Genomic DNA, 27,316 nt, shown 5'->3' on the forward strand with positions numbered 1-27,316 from the left:
TGATGAAAAGCTCTTCTGGAAGGTGGCGGTTAAAGATTTGACAGACGGTCATCAAGCATTTCCAACTTTACCTGCACAACTACCTGTTTGGGTTCACTGGTTCCTTGACCCCGTTTCCCCTTTGATCGCATCTAATCCACCACCAGGAGGTGATCAGTGGACAGTTGTTTTTCATATGAGAAACTAGAAACAGCGTCTGCCACCGTCATGTAATTTAAATGTTGTTGTTTTTTATGTGAACAGATAACAACATTAATTTGAAGTTTCAGTTAATAAGCATTGTTGACTTTGTAGGGGAGGAAATATCTAGACACAAATAGTAATATCTCCCCAATACGTATTCCGTCGTTCCGGTGTCAAGGTGAGGATTTCAAAGTAAAATACATAATAATTAATTTAATCTGACTCCATTTGATAATAATAACTCTACTTTTATACATTGATTGAGAGAAAGACTTGATTAACAATTAAGAATATAGACTCAATAATAATAAACTTCTCGTGATCTGACATTAGTCTTCAGTTCAGGGATGGCTTCTATAAATTAACAAAACTATTCAGTTTGTTCATTAAACATGGAAGAATAGCCTGATGTCTTGGTTGGAGTATTCAGAGGTTATTGAACATGATACCCAATCTTATCTGTCCAACTCAGAGGTTAAGGGTTTGAATAATGTCCAGTGAAACTTACCATATAACTAAGGGCTTTGGGATTCTGATTAATCCCTATCTTAGTTCAGTGATGGCAGATATAGACAAAGCATTCAGTGACCTTCTTAACATAGAAGAACAGCCCAGACATCTAGGTTGAGATGTTCAGAGGTTTATATCTTCCAACTCAATAGTTAGAAAAACATGACACTCAATCTTTTCTATTCAACTCAGAGGTAAAGAGTACAAGCATTACTCAAATGAATTTACCATATAACTGAAGACTAAATCAATATCTGATGTCAGATTGCTCTCCACATAGAAACAAAAGTCTCAACAAGTTAATATTGAAGGGGAATGGATAACATACCAGTTTATTGCGATGTCCAGAGTAAAAATGCAGCAAAAATGTAACAGACCGGTTGTGTAAAAATGATGGTAGAAAAAATCAAGAAGTCAAAGAAAAAGAAGAAGAAGAAGAGAGAGAGAGAGAGAGAGAGAGAGAGAGAGAGAGAGAGAGTCGGTCCCAGAAAAGGAGAGAAAAGAAAGACGCCCTCAGATTCTTGTTCCTTCCCTTAAATATCCTCCCAGAACAGAGACACTGCTAAAATGCATATTTAAAAGATTCAGATCAGATCAACTCTTCCTACTCGGGAACCTTTTGGGTCATCAGGGGTAATTTTCCACAGCAACAATAGATCACCAAGACCTTCACACCTCTCACACTGACACTCACAACATTTCAAAGGAAAGTTCTAAACAAAAGGCAGAGACAGTCCCTGAATGCAAATCCAACAAACACAAGGAGATACCTTTTGGCCCTCGGGGGTTCCTTTCCCGCGACATGTAAATCATGTAAGTTAATTACAATAGGTGAGATTGATACAGTTGTAACCCCTGTCTTTGAAGAACTTCCATTGTTAGAGAAAACACTTCAGGATGTGGATTTGACTGTCTTACAACTTCAAATCCATTTTTGATCGGAGTAAATCAATACCGTTTGATTATTCGGAGGCATAACGACATAACTTGTTTGTATTGATATAGTAACTGATGAATAAATAAACGCAACTAAACTACTTACTGTTCTGAGCGAGCCCGTAAAGTTCTAGCGCTGCGAGTTGGTATGGTGCTGAAAACATTAAGAAATCTCGACATTTATATTGAAAACACATCTCAACCAAAAACGATGTTTACTTGGACTCCAAATTTCGTCTGTGCGTTCATCGGGAGATCTCGGTCCGCCCAAAGCCCGACCCAATATTTGAAAGTGCAACTTGAAAAACCTCAAAAAGCAATTTTAAACCCGACACAATGTGGAATATCCCGTTGCAATTGGCATTTATAACACTTTAGCGACCTCATCACAAACTAGACCAATGCCGTAGTAACCACTAGCTGCTCTTTAACACACACAGAGGGGAAGTGCAGACACGGAAGACTTGCAGGGAGATTTAAATGCTAGCTCCAGCTTCTAGCAACTTGGGCAACACAACACAACACTTGGGACTCACACAAAACACAGCGCATCACAAAATTGAGTTGTGTTAAAAACCATATCTTACCATCCAGGCGAGCCCCCAGAAGAGTCATCTCTTCTGCGTAATCAATCTACATTTCAACTAATTTGTGATGTAACAACAACAAAAAAAAGTCAAACCTTCATTGCACTTTTTTTTTTTTTTTTTTTTTTTTTTAATGTAACAACATAAAAAAAAAGATGCACAGCTCGTTTTAATGAACGGGAGGTAATATTATACATAGAATTATTCCGAGGTTCTTCACACTGACTATTTTGGAGAAAACTGCAACTCATTGTTTTGTCCAGTAGTGGGAGCTCCTTGTCACCTTTTCAAATGTAACTTCGCTCAAAAGTAAAGGAATAGATCAGAACGACTCTTCTGGATCATCAGATCTCAGTCGACGCTCACAGACAATGAAAACTCTTCCTCATTTTACATCGAATCAGCCTTAAATCACCCAAGACGTCAGCAGCAGATTTTCACTCTCCGTTTCCGCTGAAACGTGTCCTCACTCAGGCGTCACTACTGGCTCAAACACTTTGCCTCGACTTCACTTTCGTCAACAACCTCTACGGCTCTATTTTACCGAGTAATGAGTGACGTCAGATATCGCACTGAATTCTCATTGGCTCAGGTGGACGATAACATCAACTTCTGTCGCTTCCTACTCCTTCAGTCCTTCACTGCTGACGGTAGAGATGAAAGCGCCAACTTAATTTTCTTAGGTTTCTCCAGCGAATGCTTAGAATTACTCTTGTTGTGACGCCTCATCGACCTCAATGCGCCATGAAGATCCTGGTGTTTGTGTCTCTTCTGGCGCTCGCCTGTCAACACCGCGGTGACGCAGGTCAGTTTCACATCATTTCACGTCACAAATACAACTTTCGTCGCCATAGGTGTCTGATCTGTCAGAAACCGTTGGCTAAGAGATCGCGCTAAATTCTCGCAGTCTCATTCGGAGATTCAACTGCGCCGAAAAGTCAGCTTGAACTTTGTTGCCCGTCTTTTACGTCTATATCGGTAGAGCGTCGAGTCTCGACTGCGGTCTGCCTCAGATCCGTTCACTGACTGCTGCTGCCGGGCCAACAGCTGGTTTGCGTCCACACTGTCAGCCCGAAAGACCAGATGGGTTTATGACAGGTCGTCCGTGCCCGTCCAGCGTCTCCTGGAGAATAGAATAGAATAGAATGCCTTTATCAAAGAATGTGAGAGCATGATTGCTTCTCCTTCATCCCATTGATGAGCCTATTGACCATCACACTGATGGTGCACTTCGTCCGTTTTCAAATTTCTCTGGCCTTCTCATGTTTTTGTTTTAAAATCTCTGATCCTGTGATATTGGCTTGTGGTCATTTCTTCTACAGTGGTCTGACACTGCTAACTTTAGGATTTAGAGTGTTCACCTAAGACAGGAGTGAGCAAACTTTTTGACTCATGGGCAATAGTGGGTTCTAAAATGTGACAGAGGGGGCTGGAGCAGCAGCAGATGGATGGAATGGAACGTGAGCCACCACATAGGAGGATTAAAAAAAAAAAAAATTCATTGGATTAATATCATTTCTTCAAATTCTGCAAGCTGGATTAAAAAACTTAATGGGCAACATATGGCCCCCGGGCCGTAGTTTGCCCACGCCTGTTGTAAGTCGTCCTGATGTCTCTTTCTTGCAGTCCTTTTGGTGTTCTTTCTTTCTTTCCCATGTCCGCGGTGTATCACAACATGACCTACGCATAAATTGTTTTGCATTCCTTGTTTTGGAAAAATCTTATGATTGGGATGTACTAGTAATTTGCCATAGTTTGTGTGTTGGTTTCACTGTATTGCTTATTCTTTTTTTAATGGCTTATGGGTTCAGTTATCCCTGGATGTAGGTTATTGTGACTGTGCCTGTGCCTGTGTAGCTGTCCTCCGTTTTGTTTCTGCTCCAACACTTTTACTGCTACCAAAAGACACACTGGCGTCGTGTCACACATCCTATGATTTTAGTTCCTATTTACAGTATACATTTGTAGATATTCACCTTCAAAGTGGAAGTCAGCCACATGGGAGTCTTGGGAGCATCCACCCACCGCTTCCTCCAAAGCATGATGTCACCAGGCCCAAACTCTAGAGGCCCAGAAGGCCAGAAATATGACTGACTATGTTAACATATATACTCTATTAAGCTGTGCATGTCAACATGGTCTATGAGTGATGATGAGGCAGAGCAGGGTAGCTTCAACTAGCGGAGTAAACGTCAGTGAATTATAGCTTTGGGCTGCAGCTACCCCACACGTGACAGTCAGAGGTGCAAGATGCAGCAATGCTCAGGAGGTACAGTAGACTTGGGCCTCTACTGTTTTTCTATTTTAATTATAGAAAGATGAAAAAGAAAAAATACTAAGCAGTAGAGGACAGGAGCCAGTTAATCATTGCTGCAGTCCAAGAGGGAAAAACTGCCGTTCAAAAGAGAGACTAAAGATGCAGACAAAACCTTGCGATTAATCGGATTAATTTTTTTTAATCGACTGACAGCTCTAATGCAAACACATCAATTGACATGTAGTTTACTTAAATATTGACACAAAAGCTCAGAATGATGCAAATTCAAAGAAATATAGAGGACAACAGAAGAAACAGTTTAAAAGGTTATTGTGATAATGAATTCACAAAATTGCATTTAAAGGTGTATGTTCAAAAACAAGCACAGAACAGGGCAGTAGGGAACAAAACAATGTGAATATGATTTACCGTCTTAAGGCTAATAAATGTGCAACAAAGTTCAAACGACAGGTCACTCAGTGGTGCTGCTCTGTATCATGTTTCCTTGTTCTTTATGAACTTTATATTGATTTACTGCCTAAGTGTATTGTTTAGTTTAGTTTAGTGAGTTTATTTCGGCCAGTTTTCAATACTGTACATGCATTATTATACAGTAAACTAAACAATAATTATAATAATATACATCGACCGAAAAGGTGTAGGCTGAAGGCTTTGCTTATTTTTCCTACCCTTCTTACATTCATAAAGTAGGAGAAAGACAAAAAGACATGATGATAACCAAATAAGATAATTAAAAGTAATAATGATAATTTATCATTTGTAACATCAACAAACAACAGTTGCACAACAACAACAATAGTAGTAGTACTACTAATAATAATAGTACTTATGTTCATAATTTTGTGTTGTATTTACTAATGATACTATTTCTAAATATTACTTTGAACATGTTATACGTGTTATACATAGTTTCATTTCTATTTTTAAATCATTCCACAGGTTTACACCTTTTACTGTTATACTTCTTTGTTTTACATTTGTCCTAGTCTTTACTTTATTTTATTTTAATTAAATCATGTGGGGTGAAACATGGGCCTCAAAAATATAATTAATAGATATCTTGTAACAAGAAATCAGTAACAATATCAAAAATCAATAACAATGTCCAAATAAGTTCAGAAGCATACTGCGTCTTGGTTCTGAATGTCAGATTATGACACTAAAAACACAGACCATGTACTGCAGTTACTGTTACGACTGGCCCCCGTCCTGAGTTTCACTTTCTTGTGCAAACCTGTTTCATTCAACTCTGCCTCGTTATTAATGACGCATCAAATACTGCCTTCCTAGTGGCTGTCAAAACGCTGCGCCTGCGCACAATCACTTTTATTTCTGAACGACGGAGATCGCGGCCGTGTGTCGATGGACTTCACCAAACAAATAAACAAAAACATTGTGACTCGTTGAAAATGAGGGTTATTGTCCTGCTCTTCCTCTGCCATCGTGCCTCCGCTGGTAAGCAACACAAACTTCTTCATCATCGGCAACTTTTAGTACACTTTGATATGTAGATCGTTTCTGTCTAAAGCGAAAGTATGGAGAGAAAAATGTTGTTCGGTTTTACTTCTCTGTTAGAATGTCTCCATCAACTATTGGAACAAATTATTTAATTGTATCCAACAATATTTGTCCATGAGTTGATGTTTATTCGGTGAGTGTAGTTCAGCTCTAATGTGGCGTCTTTATTCCTGTTCTGTCTTTCCTCGGAGGAATATTCATCCAAATTAGCTTCTTATTAGTTTTATGGTCTTTTATTTTACCACTCATTTCTACCTTTGGAGCAGTTATTCCCTGAGACCCAGTCGAGGTTTTATTTTGGTCGCCATAAATTTGAGAAATGACATAATATTTAGAGTCATGGCTGCAATACACCTTGTAGCCACTCGAGGGAGCTCCCGCTACACTACCGGTTTCAAGTCAGACCGATAAAAGTGATGTTTGGCTAAAATGAGGCGCTGCTGATGGGAACCAAACTGAGCAAACAGCATTTCTAAGGAAAAACAAGTTGAGTGGTAGTAGTTTCAAACATAAAGACCAGAATGTGGCGTTTATGGACGAAGTGGATAAAGTTGTTTTGCCTCCATGGTGGAACAATCCCACTGGTGTCACCTGCAGCATTTCTGATTTGCTGTGAGGTTTCAAGCTCAATGTATATCCAATAAAATGCGTTTGTTGGATATTTTATCTGAGCGTCACAAAATCATCACAAATATTGAGTACAAACATTGTCAGGAAGCTGAAGCTCGTGCTGCTCCCTCATTGGGTGAGTTGGAAAATGACACTGTTGTGTGGTTTCTAATGCTCTCTCTCTCTCTCTCTCTCTCTCTCTCTCTCTCTCTCTCTCTCTCTCTCTCTCTCTCTCTCTCCAGTGAGACACTCCATGCAGTATTTCTACACTGGGTCTTCTGGAGTCCAAAACTTCCCAGAGTTTGTGGCTGTTGGGATGGTGGATGAGACTCAGTTTGTCCACTACGACAGTAACACTGAGAAATTGGAACCCAAACAGGACTGGATGAAGAGAGTTCTAGAAGTTGATCCTCAGTACTGGGGGAGACAGAATAATGGTCTCCAGGGTGCCCAGCAGGGGTTTAAAGACAGCATTGAGAATGTAAAGGGGCGCTTCAACCAAACTGGAGGTTTGTTTCTGTTTCTCTTTCTTCTGATGAAATGTCTTCAACACACTGAAACACAGCCACTCTTCACCTCTCAGTGTATTTGATGAACGTAGATGATGTGTCTCGATGGCGCCCCCTCCTGGATAGAACACTGAATGACTGTTTATGCAGCTCAGCTGATGGAGGAGCAGGAAGCTGCAGTGCAGGACTGTCAGTTGACTGCAGCTGCTTCTGCCGCCTCCTCAGCACCACGTTGCAGTCCAGCTGGCTGACATCACTCAGTCACACCATCCCATAATATCCTCTTAGTGGATCCACTTTGCCACAGTGTGTCTGAGCCTCAACAATCATCCATGTTCTCTCTTTAGTCTGGTGAGAAACCAGGTGGTGCTCAGTGTTGCTCTCACAACAGAAGCAGTGAGAAGATTCCACCCGAGTCCTGAGTTTGTTTCTAACATCGTCGGCGGTGAAAGAAAAATGAGCCTCAGGCTGAAAATCAGGAGGAGGTTCCAGATGAGATGAGATGATGTGTTCAGTGCTCACACATTCCCAGGACTCTTGACTGGTGAAGTGTTTTGGCTGCGGTCAAGAGGGACATGTTGTCAAGAGCGGTCCTGGGCCAAAGAGAGCAGTTTGAGGCGGTCCAGAGGAGATGATGGTGAGGATGACGGTGAGGCCAGAGGTGGACAGGAAACAGGTGAAGTGGCTGCAGGAGACACAAGCAGAGGAGGCAGTGAGGAAGGTCAAACAGGTCAAGTGTGGATCAATTATGTCCATGATGTCTTCTTTCCTCAGAGTTTCCATTTTTCCTCTTTAAAGACAAGGGTTCTTCTTTCTTACCTTGACATATTTGGAAGCACTTCTGCCCAAACATGTCAAGGTAAGAAAGAAAAACCCTTGTCTTTAAAGAGGAAAAATGGAAACTTGGTCAAGTGTGGGCTGAACAGGCAGAAGATGCTGCCACTGAAACTAGTCAAGGTCACAATGTGAGCAGCCAAGGTCAGCAGAGCGAGTGCACACACACACAGACAGTGTGACTGACAGCACTGATGTGTCTCCCATTCAAGTCACTGCTGGTCAGGAGAGAAAAGCTTGACTGCTGAAAGTTGAACCTCTTTTCTCCAGGAGACAAAAACATGAAGGGAGTTAAAGTGGAGGAGGATTTTCCTACAAACAAAGAGGAATCAAGTGGAAGAGAGCAGGAGATGTTTGCATGTTGGACAGAAACAAGTGAATAGTGATGAAGGAAGAGGCTCCAACTTTCTCTTTCCTCACATGAGCTTCAGTGAGAGTTGCAACTGAGAGTCTCCAGGCTGAGTGGAAACAGAGCCAGAGATGTGACGCTTGTTTGAAGAGTGTTAATGCAACATCAGTGATGGTGTGAATGAGGGGGGGGGGGGGGTGAGAGCTGCTCTCCTCTAGAAGCCTCCCAGCAGAGTGTGATGGTGCAGGAAGTAGAACAGGGCCGACTGATGGTGGTCACAGCAAAGTCCAGTCTCTGAGTGTGTGAATGGAATCAGTGACTCTGGAGTCAGCAGGAGTCTTTGGATGTCCAGGAGGTGATTTGAAGTGCACACACAAGGATCATGTGGACACAGAGCTGCAGCCTCACCTGACTTGCACACATGAGGTGAACACAGTCAGTTGAAGTGATGTGTGGAGAGAAAGCCTTGATCAGAGCAGACACAAGGCTTTTCTTTGTGTGGGCAGATTGCATGGATTTGACTGCTTTCAAGAGCGTTTGAACAAGTGCAACATGGGAGCTGTCGGCTGCTCACCACATTCTGTGGCGACTTGCAGTGTTTTCATTCTGCACACTGGCCCTTGAACCTTTTGGAAGGTGTTGAAAGTGAGCCAACAGCCAGTGGTGGATTGTGCTCCAGTGGAAATGAAGCAGCTTTGTCAGCAGGATCCTCTCAGTGTCTCTGCTGACATCAAAGCTATCAGAGATCCAGAGGTGAAATAGTGGAAGCACAACGTTGCTGTTGCAGAGTCCAACAGGAAATGGAGGTTGTGCTGAAGGCAGAGAGAGAGGGGGGGGGGGGGATTTCCCAGAATGCACCTTTCAACAGGAGGTGAGCTGATGGGAGGAGTCCTGGCTGGAAACACACTTGTTGTTTCTGCTCAGTGTCTCTTCTGTCCACAAGCACAAAGTCTTTTCCTCAAATGTCACCAAGTCTGGTGTGGAAGCACTTTTGCTTTGGTGCAGCTTAGAAAGGAGAGAAGATGTGAAAAAAGTGTCAGGTGTGAAAGTTTGTGGTGCAAGGAGCCGTGGTGCATCTCCAGCAGCAGGAACCATCAGGTGGACAATGTTGCTGTGAGGGACTGAGCTCCATGTTTGTTTCTCAGCTGGAGTCCAGAGTCCCAGTTGATTTTCCTCTTGATTCTCTCCTGAATGATGTTGGAGGCTTTGTGGCTCACTGGTGTTTCACTGATGCTGTGCTGTTGAAGGGAAGTTGGTTCTCAACCTCTTTGCATCATCAAGTTGAGCTGAGAGCTTTTTGTGGGAGACACTTTTGTCTTTGGTTGGTTGAGATGTTTTTTTTTAATGTTGAAACTGTTTTTATTGACATGAAAATCACTTTTAAAAAAAATCTAATTTTCTCTCTCTCTCTCTCTCTCTCTCTCTCTCTCTCTCTCGCTCTCCCTCTCAGGTGTTCATCTTTTTCAGTGGATGTACGGCTGTGAGTGGGACGATGAGACTGGAGAGGTTGATGGTTTTTACCAGTACGGTTATGATGGAGAAGACTTCATATCATTTGACCTGAAGACTCAGTCGTGGGTCGCTGCAAGACCGCAGGCTTTCAGAACCAAACAGAATTGGGATAACAATGATTATATAGCAAGATGGAAACACTATTACACCACAGAGTGTCCTGACTGGGTGAAGAAGTACTTGGAACTGGGGAGGAGCTCTCTGCTGAGAACAGGTAGAGTCACATGACCTGATGCTGCTGATTGGACGCAACAGTGTGATCACCTGATGTCTCTCTCTCTCTCTCTCTCTCTCTCTCTCTCTCTCTCTCTCTCTCTCTCTCTCTCCCTCCCTCCCTCTCTCTGTCTTCCTCTCTCTCTCTCTCTCTTTCCCTCTCTCTCCCTCTCTCTCTCCTACTCACTCTCTTCTCTCTCCCTCTCTCTTCTCTCTCTCCCTCGCTCTCTCCCTCCCTCTCTCATGCTCTCTCTCTCTCTTTCTCTCTCTCGTCCTCTCCTCCTCCTCCTCCTTTCTCTTCTTTCAGCTGCGCTCCAGTCGTCTTCATGTGCAGTCAAACACATGATGATGAAGGGGACAGTAGGACAGTAGAATGGTAGTGACCTGTGAATTGTCCTTGTCTTCACTGTGCAGAGCTCCCCTCAGTGTCTTTCCTCCAGAAGACTCCGTCCTCTCCAGTCAGCTGCCACGCTACAGGTTTCTACCCTGGCAGAGCTGCACTCACGTGGACCAAAGACGGGGTGGAGCTCCATGAGGGGGTGGAGCGTGGAGAGATCCTCCCCAACCAGGACGGAAGCTTCCAGATGAGTGCTGAGCTCAAGCTTGAATCAGACCAAGCTGGAGACTGGAGGGGGTACCAGTGTGTGTTTCAGCTGGCTGGTGAGAAGAAGGACATGGCCACCACACTGCACAAAGACAAGATCCTGACCAACTGGGGTAAGGCTGGGAACCCTGGTGGTGAAGATGGGTATCACAGTTACCTGAGAGTAATGTTGAATTCACATTGAACGCGGCCAGCGCAGGGTGGCAGCAGCGCAGCCATTCATTGTGTGCGTGCTGCCATGGCGCAAGAGTGCAACGCCGTGCAACGACCTGAGCGGTGCGCAAGGTGGGCGCCTGCCGCCGCTACGCCTTGCGCCTGATTTAAAAAAATATATAATCCGGGCGCAGCGCACTGTGACGACATCTTGGCGCGGCCAATAGGAGAGCAGCCGGTTCTGAAAAAAGTGGCCAGATGCAGCGCAGGGCGTCAGTTAGCGAGAGAGCAGGAGTGAGAACAACTGAGGGAAATCTTGTGTCTCGCAGTGTCCCCAGTGTAACATCTGATATGACACCGAGCTCTGGGACTCAAGACTAGCTTAAAGATATGCATCTGGTTGGCGACTCTGCTTGGTTTCGGCGCTCTGACGTTCTTGTTAGCTCGGGTGCTCATACTAGCTAATAGCTGCTACGTGTTTTGCACTGAGGTGGCACCTGAGGCTTGAATAACTGCGGAGGAACGAAAACTCGTTGTGCCACCGTTTGCACACAACAGCGCTGTCATCCTCCCGCTTTGCTACTCAGTGTGTTGCTCTCCATTTTGCCGTAAACTCGTGCAAAGTCCGTTCCGTGTTTAGAGTATAAAATAGAATGTGAATCAAGGCGATAACGTCCCGACACTCAGATATATGAGAAAACAACAACTTTATGTTCATATATTGTCAGGCACAGTTTGATGTAGAGAAGTTTTAACACATATTTAAAACACTGGTGCTGTGCTCTGCATCTGGGCACTCCCCCCCCCCCCCCAGAACTGGCTGTGAACCGGCTGCTCTCCTATTGGACTCACCAAGATGTCTTCACAGGGCTCTGCGCTCGTCTGCACCATACTGCGCTGCAGACAGCGGCAAAAACGCGTTCAATGTGAATACAGCAGAATACTGCTGCACTCAGTGTTCTTTGTTTTGATGCCTCAGTGTCAAGTTTTGCTTCCTGTTGTTGTGTATTGTATTCAGTCTTTTTAAGGCTAGGATAGTGTTAGACTGAAGCACACATCCATTTTGGAGGACTGATGATGTCATCAGCTCATCGTCAGAGTATTTTTGCTTCTATTTTGCGAGACGAGCAGAGAACAAACTGTGGAAAATTGATTTTTTTCATCTTTCTGCTTCTTCATCTGAGCTTTACTCTTATATTAATTTATTGTTTTTAACGTCATTGTTTTCTGCTCGGCAGAGGCGTCCATGGACAAGACTGTCACCATCGCCATCGCTGCAGTGTGTGTCCTGGTTCTCATCCTTGGTGTCATTGCAGTCGTCATTTACAGACTGAAGAAAGGTGAGCTTCTTTCATTCTAATTTTAGATCTTGTCTCAACTCAGTGAATGAAGCTGTTGACATGATTGTGATTCTGCTGTCCAGTTGGTTGATTAAAGGATAACTGCTGACTTTTCTGTCTTTCTCTCCAGCCAAACATCAACCATCTCATATAATCCTGTCCCGCAAGATTTGACGAGAATTGCGGCTTATGTGCTTCACACCACTTAGTGCAAACACCTGCAAATCACAGTTGTATTTTGTCAAAATTATAGAAATACCGCATTTATTTTGTGAAAAACTGTCATGGAAATGCAGCCAGTGAAACCGTGAATGAGTGAAACAACTCAGGTCAGCCACGCATTGTCCTTAATGAAACCACTTCAACTCCAGCTGAACTCTGAGGCTCTTGGTGTCTGACTGCACTCCCATGTTGTTTGCCAAGCTATGTTTTCACCAGCACAAGGAAAGTAAAATTTAACAAACCCCATTAGATGGTGTGGGTGTGGCTCTCCTTTCCTTCCTCTCTTCATATGTCAGACATGAACCAAAACATGTGTGAGTGCGCCATGGCTCACTTGTCTTCCCCGGCTGCCGAGCAGTGCCGTGTGGTCCCAGTTGACCTGCTCCAGTATCACCAGTATAGACAACTTTGCCTGGAGGATCATCCACTCTCAACCCACGAAGACCATCTGTCCCCTCTGGGCCTGGAGGTCCTGTTCATTTATAAAGTGCACACAAAACAATTAGAAATCTGTCACAACCTGGAAAACCTGCTGACCCAGCGGTCCCTGGAGTTCCAGGTGAACCATGATGCCCAGGAAAACAGATGCAAAGACCTGAATGGAAGGATAACCATCTTAAAAATCTGAATGTAAAAAATAGTTCAATGTAAGTACAGTTATTGTGCAAGTGATATTTGAACTGTCCAGTGTGAAAATCACTAAAATTGGCCTTATTAAAGGTGCAACCCTGACAGGCATCCATGACCTTCTGTTGACCTCAGCTTGAACAGTCCATTCCATTTTGACTCAGTGTCTCCAACATTCACTCAGATCCGATGAAAAGCTCTTCTGGAAGGTGGCGGTTAAAGATTTGACAGACGGTCATCAAGCATTTCCAACTTTACCTGCACAACTACCTGTTTGGGTTCACTGGTTCCTTGACCCCGTTTCCCCTTTGATCGCATCTAATCCACCACCAGGAGGTGATCAGTGGACAGTTGTTTTTCATATGAGAAACTAGAAACAGCGTCTGCCACCGTCATGTAATTTAAATGTTGTTGTTTTTTATGTGAACAGATAACAACATTAATTTGAAGTTTCAGTTAATAAGCATTGTTGACTTCAAATCCACTTTTGATCGGAGTAAATCAATACCGTTTGATTATTCGGAGGCATAACGACATAACTTGTTTGTATTGATGTAGTAACTGATGAATAAATAAACGCAACTAAACTACTTACTGTTCTGAGCGAGCCCGTAAAGTTCTAGCGCTGCGAGTTGGTATGGTGCTGAAAATATTAAGAAATCTCGACATTTATATTGAAAACACATCTCAACCAAAAACGATGTTTACTTGGACTCCAAATTTCGTCTGTGCGTTCATCGGGAGATCTCGGTCCGCCCAAAGCCCGACCCAATATTTGAAAGTGCAACTTGAAAAACCTCAAAAAGCAATTTTAAACCCGACACAATGTGGAATATCCCGTTGCAATTGGCATTTATAACACTTTAGCGACCTCATCACAAACTAGACCAATGCCGTAGTAACCACTAGCTGCTCTTTAACACACACAGAGGGGAAGTGCAGACACGGAAGACTTGCAGGGAGATTTAAATGCTAGCTCCAGCTTCTAGCAACTTGGGCAACACAACACAACACTTGGGACTCACACAAAACACAGCGCATCACAAAATTGAGTTGTGTTAAAAACCATATCTTACCATCCAGGCGAGCCCCCAGAAGAGTCATCTCTTCTGCGTAATCAATCTACATTTCAACTAATTTGTGATGTAACAACAACAAAAAAAAGTCAAACCTTCATTGCACTTTTTTTTTTTTTTTTTTTTTTTTTTTTTTTTAATGTAACAACATAAAAAAAAAAAGATGCACAGCTCGTTTTAATGAACGGGAGGTAATATTATACATAGAATTATTCCGAGGTTCTTCACACTGACTATTTTGGAGAAAACTGCAACTCATTGTTTTGTCCAGTAGTGGGAGCTCCTTGTCACCTTTTCAAATGTAACTTCGCTCAAAAGTAAAGGAATAGATCAGAACGACTCTTCTGGATCATCAGATCTCAGTCGACGCTCACAGACAATGAAAACTCTTCCTCATTTTACATCGAATCAGCCTTAAATCACCCAAGACGTCAGCAGCAGATTTTCACTCTCCGTTTCCGCTGAAACGTGTCCTCACTCAGGCGTCACTACTGGCTCAAACACTTTGCCTCGACTTCACTTTCGTCAACAACCTCTACGGCTCTATTTTACCGAGTAATGAGTGACGTCAGATATCGCACTGAATTCTCATTGGCTCAGGTGGACGATAACATCAACTTCTGTCGCTTCCTACTCCTTCAGTCCTTCACTGCTGACGGTAGAGATGAAAGCGCCAACTTAATTTTCTTAGGTTTCTCCAGCGAATGCTTAGAATTACTCTTGTTGTGACGCCTCATCGACCTCAATGCGCCATGAAGATCCTGGTGTTTGTGTCTCTTCTGGCGCTCGCCTGTCAACACCGCGGTGACGCAGGTCAGTTTCACATCATTTCACGTCACAAATACAACTTTCGTCGCCATAGGTGTCTGATCTGTCAGAAACCGTTGGCTAAGAGATCGCGCTAAATTCTCGCAGTCTCATTCGGAGATTCAACTGCGCCGAAAAGTCAGCTTGAACTTTGTTGCCCGTCTTTTACGTCTATATCGGTAGAGCGTCGAGTCTCGACTGCGGTCTGCCTCAGATCCGTTCACTGACTGCTGCTGCCGGGCCAACAGCTGGTTTGCGTCCACACTGTCAGCCCGAAAGACCAGATGGGTTTATGACAGGTCGTCCGTGCCCGTCCAGCGTCTCCTGGAGAATAGAATAGAATAGAATGCCTTTATCAAAGAATGTGAGAGCATGATTGCTTCTCCTTCATCCCATTGATGAGCCTATTGACCATCACACTGATGGTGCACTTCGTCCGTTTTCAAATTTCTCTGGCCTTCTCATGTTTTTGTTTTAAAATCTCTGATCCTGTGATATTGGCTTGTGGTCATTTCTTCTACAGTGGTCTGACACTGCTAACTTTAGGATTTAGAGTGTTCACCTAAGACAGGAGTGAGCAAACTTTTTGACTCATGGGCAATAGTGGGTTCTAAAATGTGACAGAGGGGGCTGGAGCAGCAGCAGATGGATGGAATGTTTACGTGAGCCACCACATAGGAGGATTAAAAAAAAAAAAAATTCATTGGATTAATATCATTTCTTCAAATTCTGCAAGCTGGATTAAAAAACTTAATGGGCAACATATGGCCCCCGGGCCGTAGTTTGCCCACGCCTGTTGTAAGTCGTCCTGATGTCTCTTTCTTGCAGTCCTTTTGGTGTTCTTTCTTTCTTTCCCATGTCCACGGTGTATCACAACATGACCTACGCATAAATTGTTTTGCATTCCTTGTTTTGGAAAAATCTTATGATTGGGATGTACTAGTAATTTGCCATAGTTTGTGTGTTGGTTTCACTGTATTGCTTATTCTTTTTTTAATGGCTTATGGGTTCAGTTATCCCTGGATGTAGGTTATTGTGACTGTGCCTGTGCCTGTGTAGCTGTCCTCCGTTTTGTTTCTGCTCCAACACTTTTACTGCTACCAAAAGACACACTGGCGTCGTGTCACACATCCTATGATTTTAGTTCCTATTTACAGTATACATTTGTAGATATTCACCTTCAAAGTGGAAGTCAGCCACATGGGAGTCTTGGGAGCATCCACCCACCGCTTCCTCCAAAGCATGATGTCACCAGGCCCAAACTCTAGAGGCCCAGAAGGCCAGAAATATGACTGACTATGTTAACATATATACTCTATTAAGCTGTGCATGTCAACATGGTCTATGAGTGATGATGAGGCAGAGCAGGGTAGCTTCAACTAGCGGAGTAAACGTCAGTGAATTATAGCTTTGGGCTGCAGCTACCCCACACGTGACAGTCAGAGGTGCAAGATGCAGCAATGCTCAGGAGGTACAGTAGACTTGGGCCTCTACTGTTTTTCTATTTTAATTATAGAAAGATGAAAAAGAAAAAACACTAAGCAGTAGAGGACAGGAGCCAGTTAATCATTGCTGCAGTCCAAGAGGGAAAAACTGCCGTTCAAAAGAGAGACTAAAGATGCAGACAAAACCTTGCGATTAATCGGATTAATTTTTTTTAATCGACTGACAGCTCTAATGCAAACACATCAATTGACATGTAGTTTACTTAAATATTGACACAAAAGCTCAGAATGATGCAAATTCAAAGAAATATAGAGGACAACAGAAGAAACAGTTTAAAAGGTTATTGTGATAATGAATTCACAAAATTGCATTTAAAGGTGTATGTTCAAAAACAAGCACAGAACAGGGCAGTAGGGAACAAAACAATGTGAATATGATTTACCGTCTTAAGGCTAATAAATGTGCAACAAAGTTCAAACGACAGGTCACTCAGTGGTGCTGCTCTGTATCATGTTTCCTTGTTCTTTATGAACTTTATATTGATTTACTGCCTAAGTGTATTGTTTAGTTTAGTTTAGTGAGTTTATTTCGGCCAGTTTTCAATACTGTACATGCATTATTATACAGTAAACTAAACAATAATTATAATAATATACATCGACCGAAAAGGTGTAGGCTGAAGGCTTTGCTTATTTTTCCTACCCTTCTTACATTCATAAAGTAGGAGAAAGACAAAAAGACATGATGATAACCAAATAAGATAATTAAAAGTAATAATGATAATCTATCATTTGTAACATCAACAAACAACAGTTGCACAACAACAACAATAGTAGTAGTACTACTAATAATAATAGTACTTATGTTCATAATTTTGTGTTGTATTTACTAATGATACTATTTCTAAATATTACTTTGAACATGTTATACGTGTTATACATAGTTTCATTTCTATTTTTAAATCATTCCACAGGTTTACACCTTTTACTGTTATACTTCTTTGTTTTACATTTGTCCTAGTCTTTACTTTATTTTATTTTATTTAAATCATGTGGGGTGAAACATGGGCCTCAAAAATATAATTAATAGATATCTTGTAACAAGAAATCAGTAACAATATCAAAAATCAATAACAATGTCCAAATAAGTTCAGAAGCATACTGCGTCTTGGTTCTGAATGTCAGATTATGACACTAAAAACACAGACCATGGACTGCAGTTACTGTTACGACTGGCCCCCGTCCTGAGTTTCACTTTCTTGTGCAAACCTGTTTCATTCAACTCTGCCTCGTTATTAATGACGCATCAAATACTGCCTTCCTAGTGGCTGTCAAAACGCTGCGCCTGCGCACAATCACTTTTATTTCTGAACGACGGAGATCGCGGCCGTGTGTCGATGGACTTAACCAAACAAATAAACAAAAACATTGTGACTCGTTGAAAATGAGGGTTATTGTCCTGCTCTTCCTCTGCCATCGTGCCTCCGCTGGTAAGCAACACAAACTTCTTCATCATCGGCAACTTTTAGTACACTTTGATATGTAGATCGTTTCTGTCTAAAGCGAAAGTATGGAGAGAAAAATGTTGTTCGGTTTTACTTCTCTGTTAGAATGTCTCCATCAACTATTGGAACAAATTATTTAATTGTATCCAACAATATTTGTCCATGAGTTGATGTTTATTCGGTGAGTGTAGTTCAGCTCTAATGTGGCGTCTTTATTCCTGTTCTGTCTTTCCTCGGAGGAATATTCATCCAAATTAGCTTCTTATTAGTTTTATGGTCTTTTATTTTACCACTCATTTCTACCTTTGGAGCAGTTATTCCCTGAGACCCAGTCGAGGTTTTATTTTGGTCGCCATAAATTTGAGAAATGACATAATATTTAGAGTCATGGCTGCAATACACCTTGTAGCCACTCGAGGGAGCTCCCGCTACACTACCGGTTTCAAGTCAGACCGATAAAAGTGATGTTTGGCTAAAATGAGGCGCTGCTGATGGGAACCAAACTGAGCAAACAGCATTTCTAAGGAAAAACAAGTTGAGTGGTAGTAGTTTCAAACATAAAGACCAGAATGTGGCGTTTATGGACGAAGTGGATAAAGTTGTTTTGCCTCCATGGTGGAACAATCCCACTGGTGTCACCTGCAGCATTTCTGATTTGCTGTGAGGTTTCAAGCTCAATGTATATCCAATAAAATGCGTTTGTTGGATATTTTATCTGAGCGTCACAAAATCATCACAAATATTGAGTACAAACATTGTCAGGAAGCTGAAGCTCGTGCTGCTCCCTCATTGGGTGAGTTGGAAAATGACACTGTTGTGTGGTTTCTAATGCTCTCTCTCTCTCTCTCTCTCTCTCTCTCTCTCTCTCTCTCTCTCTCTCTCTCTCTCCCTCTCTCTCTCTCTCTCTCTCTCTCTCTCTCTCTCTCTCCAGTGAGACACTCCATGCAGTATTTCTACACTGGGTCTTCTGGAGTCCAAAACTTCCCAGAGTTTGTGGCTGTTGGGATGGTGGATGAGACTCAGTTTGTCCACTACGACAGTAACACTGAGAAATTGGAACCCAAACAGGACTGGATGAAGAGAGTTCTAGAAGTTGATCCTCAGTACTGGGGGACACAGAATAATGGTCTCCAGGGTGCCCAGCAGGGGTTTAAAGACAGCATTGAGAATGTAAAGGGGCGCTTCAACCAAACTGGAGGTTTGTTTCTGTTTCTCTTTCTTCTGATGAAATGTCTTCAACACACTGAAACACAGCCACTCTTCACCTCTCAGTGTATTTGATGAACGTAGATGATGTGTCTCGATGGCGCCCCCTCCTGGATAGAACACTGAATGACTGTTTATGCAGCTCAGCTGATGGAGGAGCAGGAAGCTGCAGTGCAGGACTGTCAGTTGACTGCAGCTGCTTCTGCCGCCTCCTCAGCACCACGTTGCAGTCCAGCTGGCTGACATCACTCAGTCACACCATCCCATAATATCCTCTTAGTGGATCCACTTTGCCACAGTGTGTCTGAGCCTCAACAATCATCCATGTTCTCTCTTTAGTCTGGTGAGAAACCAGGTGGTGCTCAGTGTTGCTCTCACAACAGAAGCAGTGAGAAGATTCCACCCGAGTCCTGAGTTTGTTTCTAACATCGTCGGCGGTGAAAGAAAAATGAGCCTCAGGCTGAAAATCAGGAGGAGGTTCCAGATGAGATGAGATGATGTGTTCAGTGCTCACACATTCCCAGGACTCTTGACTGGTGAAGTGTTTTGGCTGCGGTCAAGAGGGACATGTTGTCAAGAGCGGTCCTGGGCCAAAGAGAGCAGTTTGAGGCGGTCCAGAGGAGATGATGGTGAGGATGACGGTGAGGCCAGAGGTGGACAGGAAACAGGTGAAGTGGCTGCAGGAGACACAAGCAGAGGAGGCAGTGAGGAAGGTCAAACAGGTCAAGTGTGGATCAATTATGTCCATGATGTCTTCTTTCCTCAGAGTTTCCATTTTTCCTCTTTAAAGACAAGGGTTCTTTCTTACCTTGACATGTTTGGAAGCACTTCTGCCCAAACATGTCAAGGTAAGAAAGAAAAACCCTTGTCTTTAAAGAGGAAAAATGGAAACTTGGTCAAGTGTGGGCTGAACAGGCAGAAGATGCTGCCACTGAAACTAGTCAAGGTCACAATGTGAGCAGCCAAGGTCAGCAGAGCGAGTGCACACACACACAGACAGTGTGACTGACAGCACTGATGTGTCTCCCATTCAAGTCACTGCTGGTCAGGAGAGAAAAGCTTGACTGCTGAAAGTTGAACCTCTTTTCTCCAGGAGACAAAAACATGAAGGGAGTTAAAGTGGAGGAGGATTTTCCTACAAACAAAGAGGACTCAAGTGGAAGAGAGCAGGAGATGTTTGCATGTTGGACAGAAACAAGTGAATAGTGATGAAGGAAGAGGCTCCAACTTTCTCTTTCCTCACATCAGCTTCAGTGAGAGTTGCAACTGAGAGTCTCCAGGCTGAGTGGAAACAGAGCCAGAGATGTGACGCTTGTTTGAAGAGTGTTAATGCAACATCAGTGATGGTGTGAATGAGGGGGGGGGGGGTGAGAGCTGCTCTCCTCTAGAAGCCTCCCAGCAGAGTGTGATGGTGCAGGAAGTAGAACAGGGCCGACTGATGGTGGTCACAGCAAAGTCCAGTCTCTGAGTGTGTGAATGGAATCAGTGACTCTGGAGTCAGCAGGAGTCTTTGGATGTCCAGGAGGTGATTTGAAGTGCACACACAAGGATCATGTGGACACAGAGCTGCAGCCTCACCTGACTTGCACACATGAGGTGAACACAGTCAGTTGAAGTGATGTGTGGAGAGAAAGCCTTGATCAGAGCAGACACAAGGCTTTTCTTTGTGTGGGCAGATTGCATGGATTTGACTGCTTTCAAGAGCGTTTGAACAAGTGCAACATGGGAGCTGTCGGCTGCTCACCACATTCTGTGGCGACTTGCAGTGTTTTCATTCTGCACACTGGCCCTTGAACCTTTTGGAAGGTGTTGAAAGTGAGCCAACAGCCAGTGGTGGATTGTGCTCCAGTGGAAATGAAGCAGCTTTGTCAGCAGGATCCTCTCAGTGTCTCTGCTGACATCAAAGCTATCAGAGATCCAGAGGTGAAATAGTGGAAGCACAACGTTGCTGTTGCAGAGTCCAACAGGAAATGGAGGTTGTGCTGAAGGCAGAGAGAGAGGGGGGGGGGGGGAGATTTCCCAGAATGCACCTTTCAACAGGAGGTGAGCTGATGGGAGGAGTCCTGGCTGGAAACACACTTGTTGTTTCTGCTCAGTGTCTCTTCTGTCCACAAGCACAAAGTCTTTTCCTCAAATGTCACCAAGTCTGGTGTGGAAGCACTTTTGCTTTGGTGCAGCTTAGAAAGGAGAGAAGATGTGAAAAAAGTGTCAGGTGTGAAAGTTTGTGGTGCAAGGAGCCGTGGTGCATCTCCAGCAGCAGGAACCATCAGGTGGACAATGTTGCTGTGAGGGACTGAGCTCCATGTTTGTTTCTCAGCTGGAGTCCAGAGTCCCAGTTGATTTTCCTCTTGATTCTCTCCTGAATGATGTTGGAGGCTTTGTGGCTCACTGGTGTTTCACTGATGCTGTGCTGTTGAAGGGAAGTTGGTTCTCAACCTCTTTGCATCATCAAGTTGAGCTGAGAGCTTTTTGTGGGAGACACTTTTGTCTTTGGTTGGTTGAGATGTTTTTTTTTAATGTTGAAACTGTTTTTATTGACATGAAAATCACTTTTAAAAAAAATCTAATTTTCTCTCTCTCTCTCTCTCTCTCTCTCTCTCTCTCTCTCTCTCTCTCCCTCTCAGGTGTTCATCTTTTTCAGTGGATGTACGGCTGTGAGTGGGACGATGAGACTGGAGAGGTTGATGGTTTTTACCAGTTCGGTTATGATGGAGAAGACTTCATATCATTTGACCTGAAGACTCAGTCGTGGGTCGCTGCAAGACAGCAGGCTTTCAGAACCAAACAGAAGTGGGATGACAATGATGAGATAGCAAGATGGAAACACTATTACACCACAGAGTGTCCTGACTGGGTGAAGAAGTACTTGGAACTGGGGAGGAGCTCTCTGCTGAGAACAGGTAGAGTCACATGACCTGATGCTGCTGATTGGACGCAACAGTGTGATCACCTGATGTCTCTCTCTCTCTCTCTCTCTCTCTCTCTCTCTCTCTCTCTCTCTCTCTCTCCCTCCCTCCCTCTCTCTGTCTTCCTCTCTCTCTCTCTCTCTTTCCCTCTCTCTCCCTCTCTCTCTCCTACTCACTCTCTTCTCTCTCCCTCTCTCTTCTCTCTCTCCCTCGCTCTCTCCCTCCCTCTCTCATGCTCTCTCTCTCTCTTTCTCTCTCTCGTCCTCTCCTCCTCCTCCTCCTTTCTCTTCTTTCAGCTGCGCTCCAGTCGTCTTCATGTGCAGTCAAACACATGATGATGAAGGGGACAGTAGGACAGTAGAATGGTAGTGACCTGTGAATTGTCCTTGTCTTCACTGTGCAGAGCTCCCCTCAGTGTCTTTCCTCCAGAAGACTCCGTCCTCTCCAGTCAGCTGCCACGCTACAGGTTTCTACCCTGGCAGAGCTGCACTCACGTGGACCAAAGACGGGGTGGAGCTCCATGAGGGGGTGGAGCGTGGAGAGATCCTCCCCAACCAGGACGGAAGCTTCCAGATGAGTGCTGAGCTCAAGCTTGAATCAGACCAAGCTGGAGACTGGAGGGGGTACCAGTGTGTGTTTCAGCTGGCTGGTGAGAAGAAGGACATGGTCACCAAACTGCACAAAGACAAGATCCTGACCAACTGGGGTAAGGCTGGGAACCCTGGTGGTGAAGATGGGTATCACAGTTACCTGAGAGTAATGTTGAATTCACATTGAACGCGGCCAGCGCAGGGTGGCAGCAGCGCAGCCATTCATTGTGTGCGTGCTGCCATGGCGCAAGAGTGCAACGCCGTGCAACGACCTGAGCGGTGCGCAAGGTGGGCGCCTGCCGCCGCTACGCCTTGCGCCTGATTTAAAAAAATATATAATCCGGGCGCAGCGCACTGTGACGACATCTTGGCGCGGCCAATAGGAGAGCAGCCGGTTCTGAAAAAAGTGGCCAGATGCAGCGCAGGGCGCCAGTTAGGAAGAGAGCAGGAGTGAGAACAACTAAGGGAAATCTTGTGTCTCGCAGTGTCCCCAGTGTAACATCTGATATGACACCGAGCTCTGGGACTCAAGACTAGCTTAAAGATATGCATCTGGTTGGCGACTCTGCTTGGTTTCGGCGCTCTGACGTTCTTGTTAGCTCGGGTGCTCGTACTAGCTAATAGCTGCTACGTGTTTTGCACTGAGGTGGCACCTGAGGCTTGAATAACTGCGGAGGAACGAAAACTCATTGTGCCACCGTTTGCACACAACAGCGCTGTCATCCTCCTGCTTTGCTACTCAGTGTGTTGCTCTCCATTTTGCCGTAAACTCGTGCAAAGTCCGTTCCGTGTTTAGAGTATAAAATAGAATGTGAATCAAGGCGATAACGTCCCGACACTCAGATATATGAGAAAACAACAACTTTATGTTCATATATTGTCAGGCACAGTTTGATGTAGAGAAGTTTTAACACATATTTAAAACACTGGTGCTGTGCTCTGCATCTGGGCACTCCCCCCCCCCCCAGAACTGGCTGTGAACCGGCTGCTCTCCTATTGGACTCACCAAGATGTCTTCACAGGGCTCTGCGCTCGTCTGCACCATACTGCGCTGCAGACAGCGGCAAAAACGCGTTCAATGTGAATACAGCAGAATACTGCTGCACTCAGTGTTCTTTGTTTTGATGCCTCAGTGTCAAGTTTTGCTTCCTGTTGTTGTGTATTGTATTCAGTCTTTTTAAGGCTAGGATAGTGTTAGACTGAAGCACACATCCATTTTGGAGGACTGATGATGTCATCAGCTCATCGTCAGAGTATTTTTGCTTCTATTTTGCGAGACGAGCAGAGAACAAACTGTGGAAAATTGATTTTTTTCATCTTTCTGCTTCTTCATCTGAGCTTTACTCTTATATTAATTTATTGTTTTTAACGTCATTGTTTTCTGCTCGGCAGAGGCGTCCATGGACAAGACTGTCACCATCGCCATCGCTGCAGCGTGTGTCCTGGCTCTCATCCTTGGTGTCATTGCAGTCGTCATTTACAGACTGAAGAAAGGTGAGCTTCTTTCATTCTAATTTTAGATCTTGTCTCAACTCAGTGAATGAAGCTGTTGACATGATTGTGATTCTGCTGTCCAGTTGGTTGATTAAAGGATAACTGCTGACTTTTCTGTCTTTCTCTCCAGCCAAACATCAACCATCTCGTAAGTGAAAGTTGTCACTATCTGATTTTCTCAAACTAAACTCTGCTCACACTGACTAAAAATGTTCTTTGTTGTTCCAGTATATTTTCTTTGCCCTTTTGTATTTTGGTTCAGTTGTGAGTTAACAGTCTCTGTCTAAACTTCCAGCTGTGCCGAGCAGAGAGGTTCTGGAGGAACTGAATCCCAAGGCTTAAACCACAAACACAACATGGTGACGGTGGTGAGTGGCTGAAGCGTCTGACAGCCAGTTGTTGCACATCAGCAGGTCCAGCCTGAAATCATCTCATCTTTCCTTCTCCTGTTTGTCTCTGCAGGCGTCTCTGGATCAAGAGCACTTTGCCCTCTAAACTACTGCTGTCATTCTCACAACCAAGACAACAAGCTGATGCTCATCAATACAAACACACTCACAAAATCATCTGTGGGAAGTAATAAATGGGAAAATGTAGGTTTATTGTTTTGTCGTTCATGAGACATTTGGGTGTCACTTCCTGTGAGGAAACAAAACATTATAATAGCATCAGTCTAATTTTCACCATTCAACTTTAATCACCTTTTATTTGCAGTGGTAAATCACAACCAGAGGCTTCTCAAAGCAAAAATCATTATCATCACCATTTTTAACCATTGAAGTTAAGACTTTAGACCTTTCATCTTTTTTTTAATTAACATTGCGCTGAAGATATTTTGTCCTCTGTTCTCTCACTGTCCTCGCTGTCATTTGGAGGTTCTGGTTTTTCTTTGTTAATATGTGATAGAGTCTAAACTTTAGCAGCTACATCTCTGGTCATTTCTAAACACCACCATGTGACATGATGTCAAGGCTGTACCTGTGTCTACCTGCTCCTCTCCTCACTCACATCACATCTATAGTTTCTGTTTATTAGTCAATATATAAGTGATTTTTTTTAAATCAAGTTTCTTCTAGATTTTGCATTTCATGCAGTCATTTAGTTTATAGGATGTGTTCTTAGTTCTATAGAAAGAGACATATTAAACGGGAAATATTGTGTCTGATTGGTTTGGCAGGTGATCATTTAAAGGTTGTGTAATTAATTTGTCATTGATTTTAAGTTGCTTGAATAAAGTCCAGAATCCTCACTTTTTGGTTCTCATCATTTATGATTTTACTTATGAAGCGATGTACATAGGTCACAGTCATTGACAGTTGCTTCGACAAAACAGTTTCACGGACCACTTATTAACTGACCCAGACAACAGACAGACAACAAGCAGCCCAGCACAGACCACTGTAGCGCTGGTCACGACCAGTATCTTTAGCGCCCCTAGTGGTAGAGACCACTGGGCCGTGCCAGACCACTGAATTGGCTACAACCCCCTCTCGATAAATGGCTGGATATAGTAGCAGGTTGTGGGAAATATGTAAGAGAAGCACGGGGAAAGTTAACTCAATGTAAAATTCTACATACATAGATATTACCACACCCCTGTAAGATTACACAGAATGAAACTGTTAAAGGACAATAAGTGTTGTAAGTGTAAAACAAGAGTGGGAATTTTTTTGCACTGTATGTGGGAGTGTACATTGGTAGCTCAATTTTGGGTCGAAGTTGTGGATTTTCTGAGTGGATGGTCTGGTTTAACTATTCCCCTGACTCCATTTAAGTGTCTATTGGGGGACAGGTCTCAATTACCAAATGTGTCAACAAAAAAAAAATTCTCTGTTATCATGGTGGGTCTGACGACTGCCTCCAGAGTACTGTTAAGAAAGTGGAAAATGAACGTAACCCCTAATCTCAGGGAATGGTTGGATGCTATGGTGGAGACAGCATCCTATGAAGCTATGCTTCATAAATTGAAAAGGAAAGAAGAAGAAAGAGCGACCTCATGAGACTTTTTTTTTTTTTTTGAGCTATACAAGGCAAACCAGAAACTGAATGCAACACTTTATTTATTTTATTTCTGGACCAGATTTCTTTTTTCTTTTTTTTTTGGACTCTTACATTTGTTTGCATGTGTGGCAAGGCACAGAGGGCCCGGGCGGGCTTCGAACCCCAGACTCCCGGGTAACAGCCATGTGCGCTTAACCATTCGCCCTTTTGCCAAGTTGCCAGGGCGCATGATCAATTGGAGGCATTGTGACAGGACCGCCACTGTCACATCTCTCCCTCTCTTTTCACAGGTCCTCGTGCTCCACACAGGCTGCCACACAAATGAGGAATCCATGGCTACTTGGGATATCCCTTTGGCCGAATGGTTAAGTGCACATGGCTATTACCCGGGATTCTAGGGTTTGAAGCCCGCCCGGGCCCTCTGCGCCTTGCCATACATGGTATGATTTTTTTTAATTTTTTTTATGACATGTTATGGATGTACATAAAAAAAAACGATGTATGCATTATGAACCTGCACTTTTTTTTTCTTTTTTCCTCTTTTTTTTCCTTTTATTTTATATGTTCCTTGAAAATCAATAAAAATTTAAATAATAAAATATCAGCTTTGTGTGCATCTAATCAGGCCCAGGTTTAACTCTGAGTGAATATAAATAAATTAGGTGACTACATTGTCTTTTTAATAATTTTGGTTTGTGGTGTGGGATTTTTTCAATGTAAAAAGAAATGTGCCGTGACTCAAAAAAGCTGAATAACATGTAATAATAATAATAATAATAATAATAATAATAATAATAATAATAATAATAACAATAATAATAATAATAATAATAATAATAATAATAATAATAATAATAATAATAATAATAATAATAATAATCAGTGCTCCAATATGTGCTGTTTTGTTTACATCCCATTGGATAAAATGCGTTTGAACACTTTAATCTCGGAGGCGAATTCATTGTTCAGTTTGACTCACTCGAAATTCTTCTCAATTGTTTCAGTACAGCAGTTGTGAATTAGTTTGTCGACTTGAAGTAAAAGTTAAAATATTTAACATCTGGCTGTGTACCAGTGCAGTCGACGGAAATTTCTGCCGACTTCGCCCAAGTTCAGCCCTCCTGCTCTTGCGCACTTCGATGGGTGCCATTTTAATCAGTGAGTAAATGACATCCGGTTTGCTCTGCGCTGTTTGTCTGACACCACCTAAATGCGGCAACATAACTGCATCTGTCGGTGTCGTGCATTGAGGCATGGTCTTGTCGGTGGGTGCCATCTACTGGTGAAAATAAACAACGTCCC

General features: G+C 43.3%; 2 protein-coding genes and 2 long non-coding RNA genes across 5 annotated transcripts; 3 read left to right on the plus strand and 1 right to left on the minus strand.

Moving 5' to 3' along the window:
• Positions 1-2,848: 2,848 nt before the first annotated feature.
• Positions 2,849-12,417, plus strand: LOC142905064 (major histocompatibility complex class I-related protein 1-like). The gene is made up of 6 exons (XM_076051559.1): positions 2,849-3,021; positions 6,864-7,130; positions 9,764-10,039; positions 10,453-10,755; positions 12,034-12,135; positions 12,266-12,417. Exons 1-6 carry the CDS (start codon positions 2,913-2,915, stop codon positions 12,307-12,309), a joined length of 1,101 nt encoding a protein of 366 aa, XP_075907674.1. The 5' UTR covers positions 2,849-2,912; the 3' UTR covers positions 12,310-12,417.
• Positions 12,418-12,611: 194 nt separating this feature from the next.
• Positions 12,612-13,205, minus strand: LOC142905076 (uncharacterized). The gene is made up of 2 exons (XR_012929495.1): positions 13,068-13,205; positions 12,612-12,981 (listed from the first exon to the last, which is right to left on the minus strand). It is a non-coding gene; the product is annotated as an uncharacterized LOC142905076 (long non-coding RNA).
• Positions 12,863-13,574, plus strand: LOC142905078 (uncharacterized). Its single transcript, XR_012929497.1, has 2 exons — positions 12,863-13,004; positions 13,169-13,574. It is a non-coding gene; the product is annotated as an uncharacterized LOC142905078 (long non-coding RNA).
• Positions 13,575-14,699: 1,125 nt separating this feature from the next.
• On the plus strand, positions 14,700-25,262 carry LOC142905063 (class I histocompatibility antigen, F10 alpha chain-like). Of its 2 annotated transcripts, none has more exons than XM_076051557.1 (8): positions 14,700-14,873; positions 18,749-19,015; positions 21,648-21,923; positions 22,333-22,635; positions 23,912-24,013; positions 24,144-24,161; positions 24,309-24,381; positions 24,476-25,262. In XM_076051557.1, the coding sequence occupies exons 1-7, from the start codon at positions 14,765-14,767 to the stop codon at positions 24,353-24,355; spliced, it is 1,122 nt and encodes a 373-aa protein (XP_075907672.1). In that variant the 5' UTR covers positions 14,700-14,764; the 3' UTR covers positions 24,356-24,381; positions 24,476-25,262. The 2 variants fall into 2 exon arrangements, with proteins under 2 accessions (XP_075907672.1, XP_075907673.1); XM_076051558.1 differs by lacking the exon at positions 14,700-14,873 and adding an exon at positions 17,673-17,802.
• The last annotated feature ends 2,054 nt before the right edge of the window (positions 25,263-27,316 follow it).

Source organism: Nelusetta ayraudi, unplaced genomic scaffold (genome assembly GCF_046127955.1).
Source record: "Nelusetta ayraudi isolate G7.1 ecotype Tasmania unplaced genomic scaffold, CSIRO-AGI_Nayr_v1 ptg000135l, whole genome shotgun sequence".
NCBI classification, from domain to species: Eukaryota; Metazoa; Chordata; class Actinopteri; order Tetraodontiformes; family Monacanthidae; genus Nelusetta; species Nelusetta ayraudi.

Excerpts from the sequence above, each read along its gene's own strand:
- LOC142905064 (XM_076051559.1), top strand. The coding sequence starts at position 2,913 with ATGCTTAGAATTACTCTTGTTGTGACGCCTCATCGACCTCAATGCGCC. Across the intron at positions 10,756-12,033 it reads CAAGATCCTGACCAACTGGG|AGGCGTCCATGGACAAGACT; the intron begins GTAAGGCTGGGA and ends TCTGCTCGGCAG. Across the intron at positions 12,136-12,265 it reads CATTTACAGACTGAAGAAAG|CCAAACATCAACCATCTCAT; the intron begins GTGAGCTTCTTT and ends CTTTCTCTCCAG.
- LOC142905063 (XM_076051557.1), top strand. The coding sequence starts at position 14,765 with ATGCTTAGAATTACTCTTGTTGTGACGCCTCATCGACCTCAATGCGCC. Across the intron at positions 19,016-21,647 it reads GCGCTTCAACCAAACTGGAG|GTGTTCATCTTTTTCAGTGG; the intron begins GTTTGTTTCTGT and ends TCTCCCTCTCAG. Across the intron at positions 21,924-22,332 it reads GAGCTCTCTGCTGAGAACAG|AGCTCCCCTCAGTGTCTTTC; the intron begins GTAGAGTCACAT and ends TTCACTGTGCAG.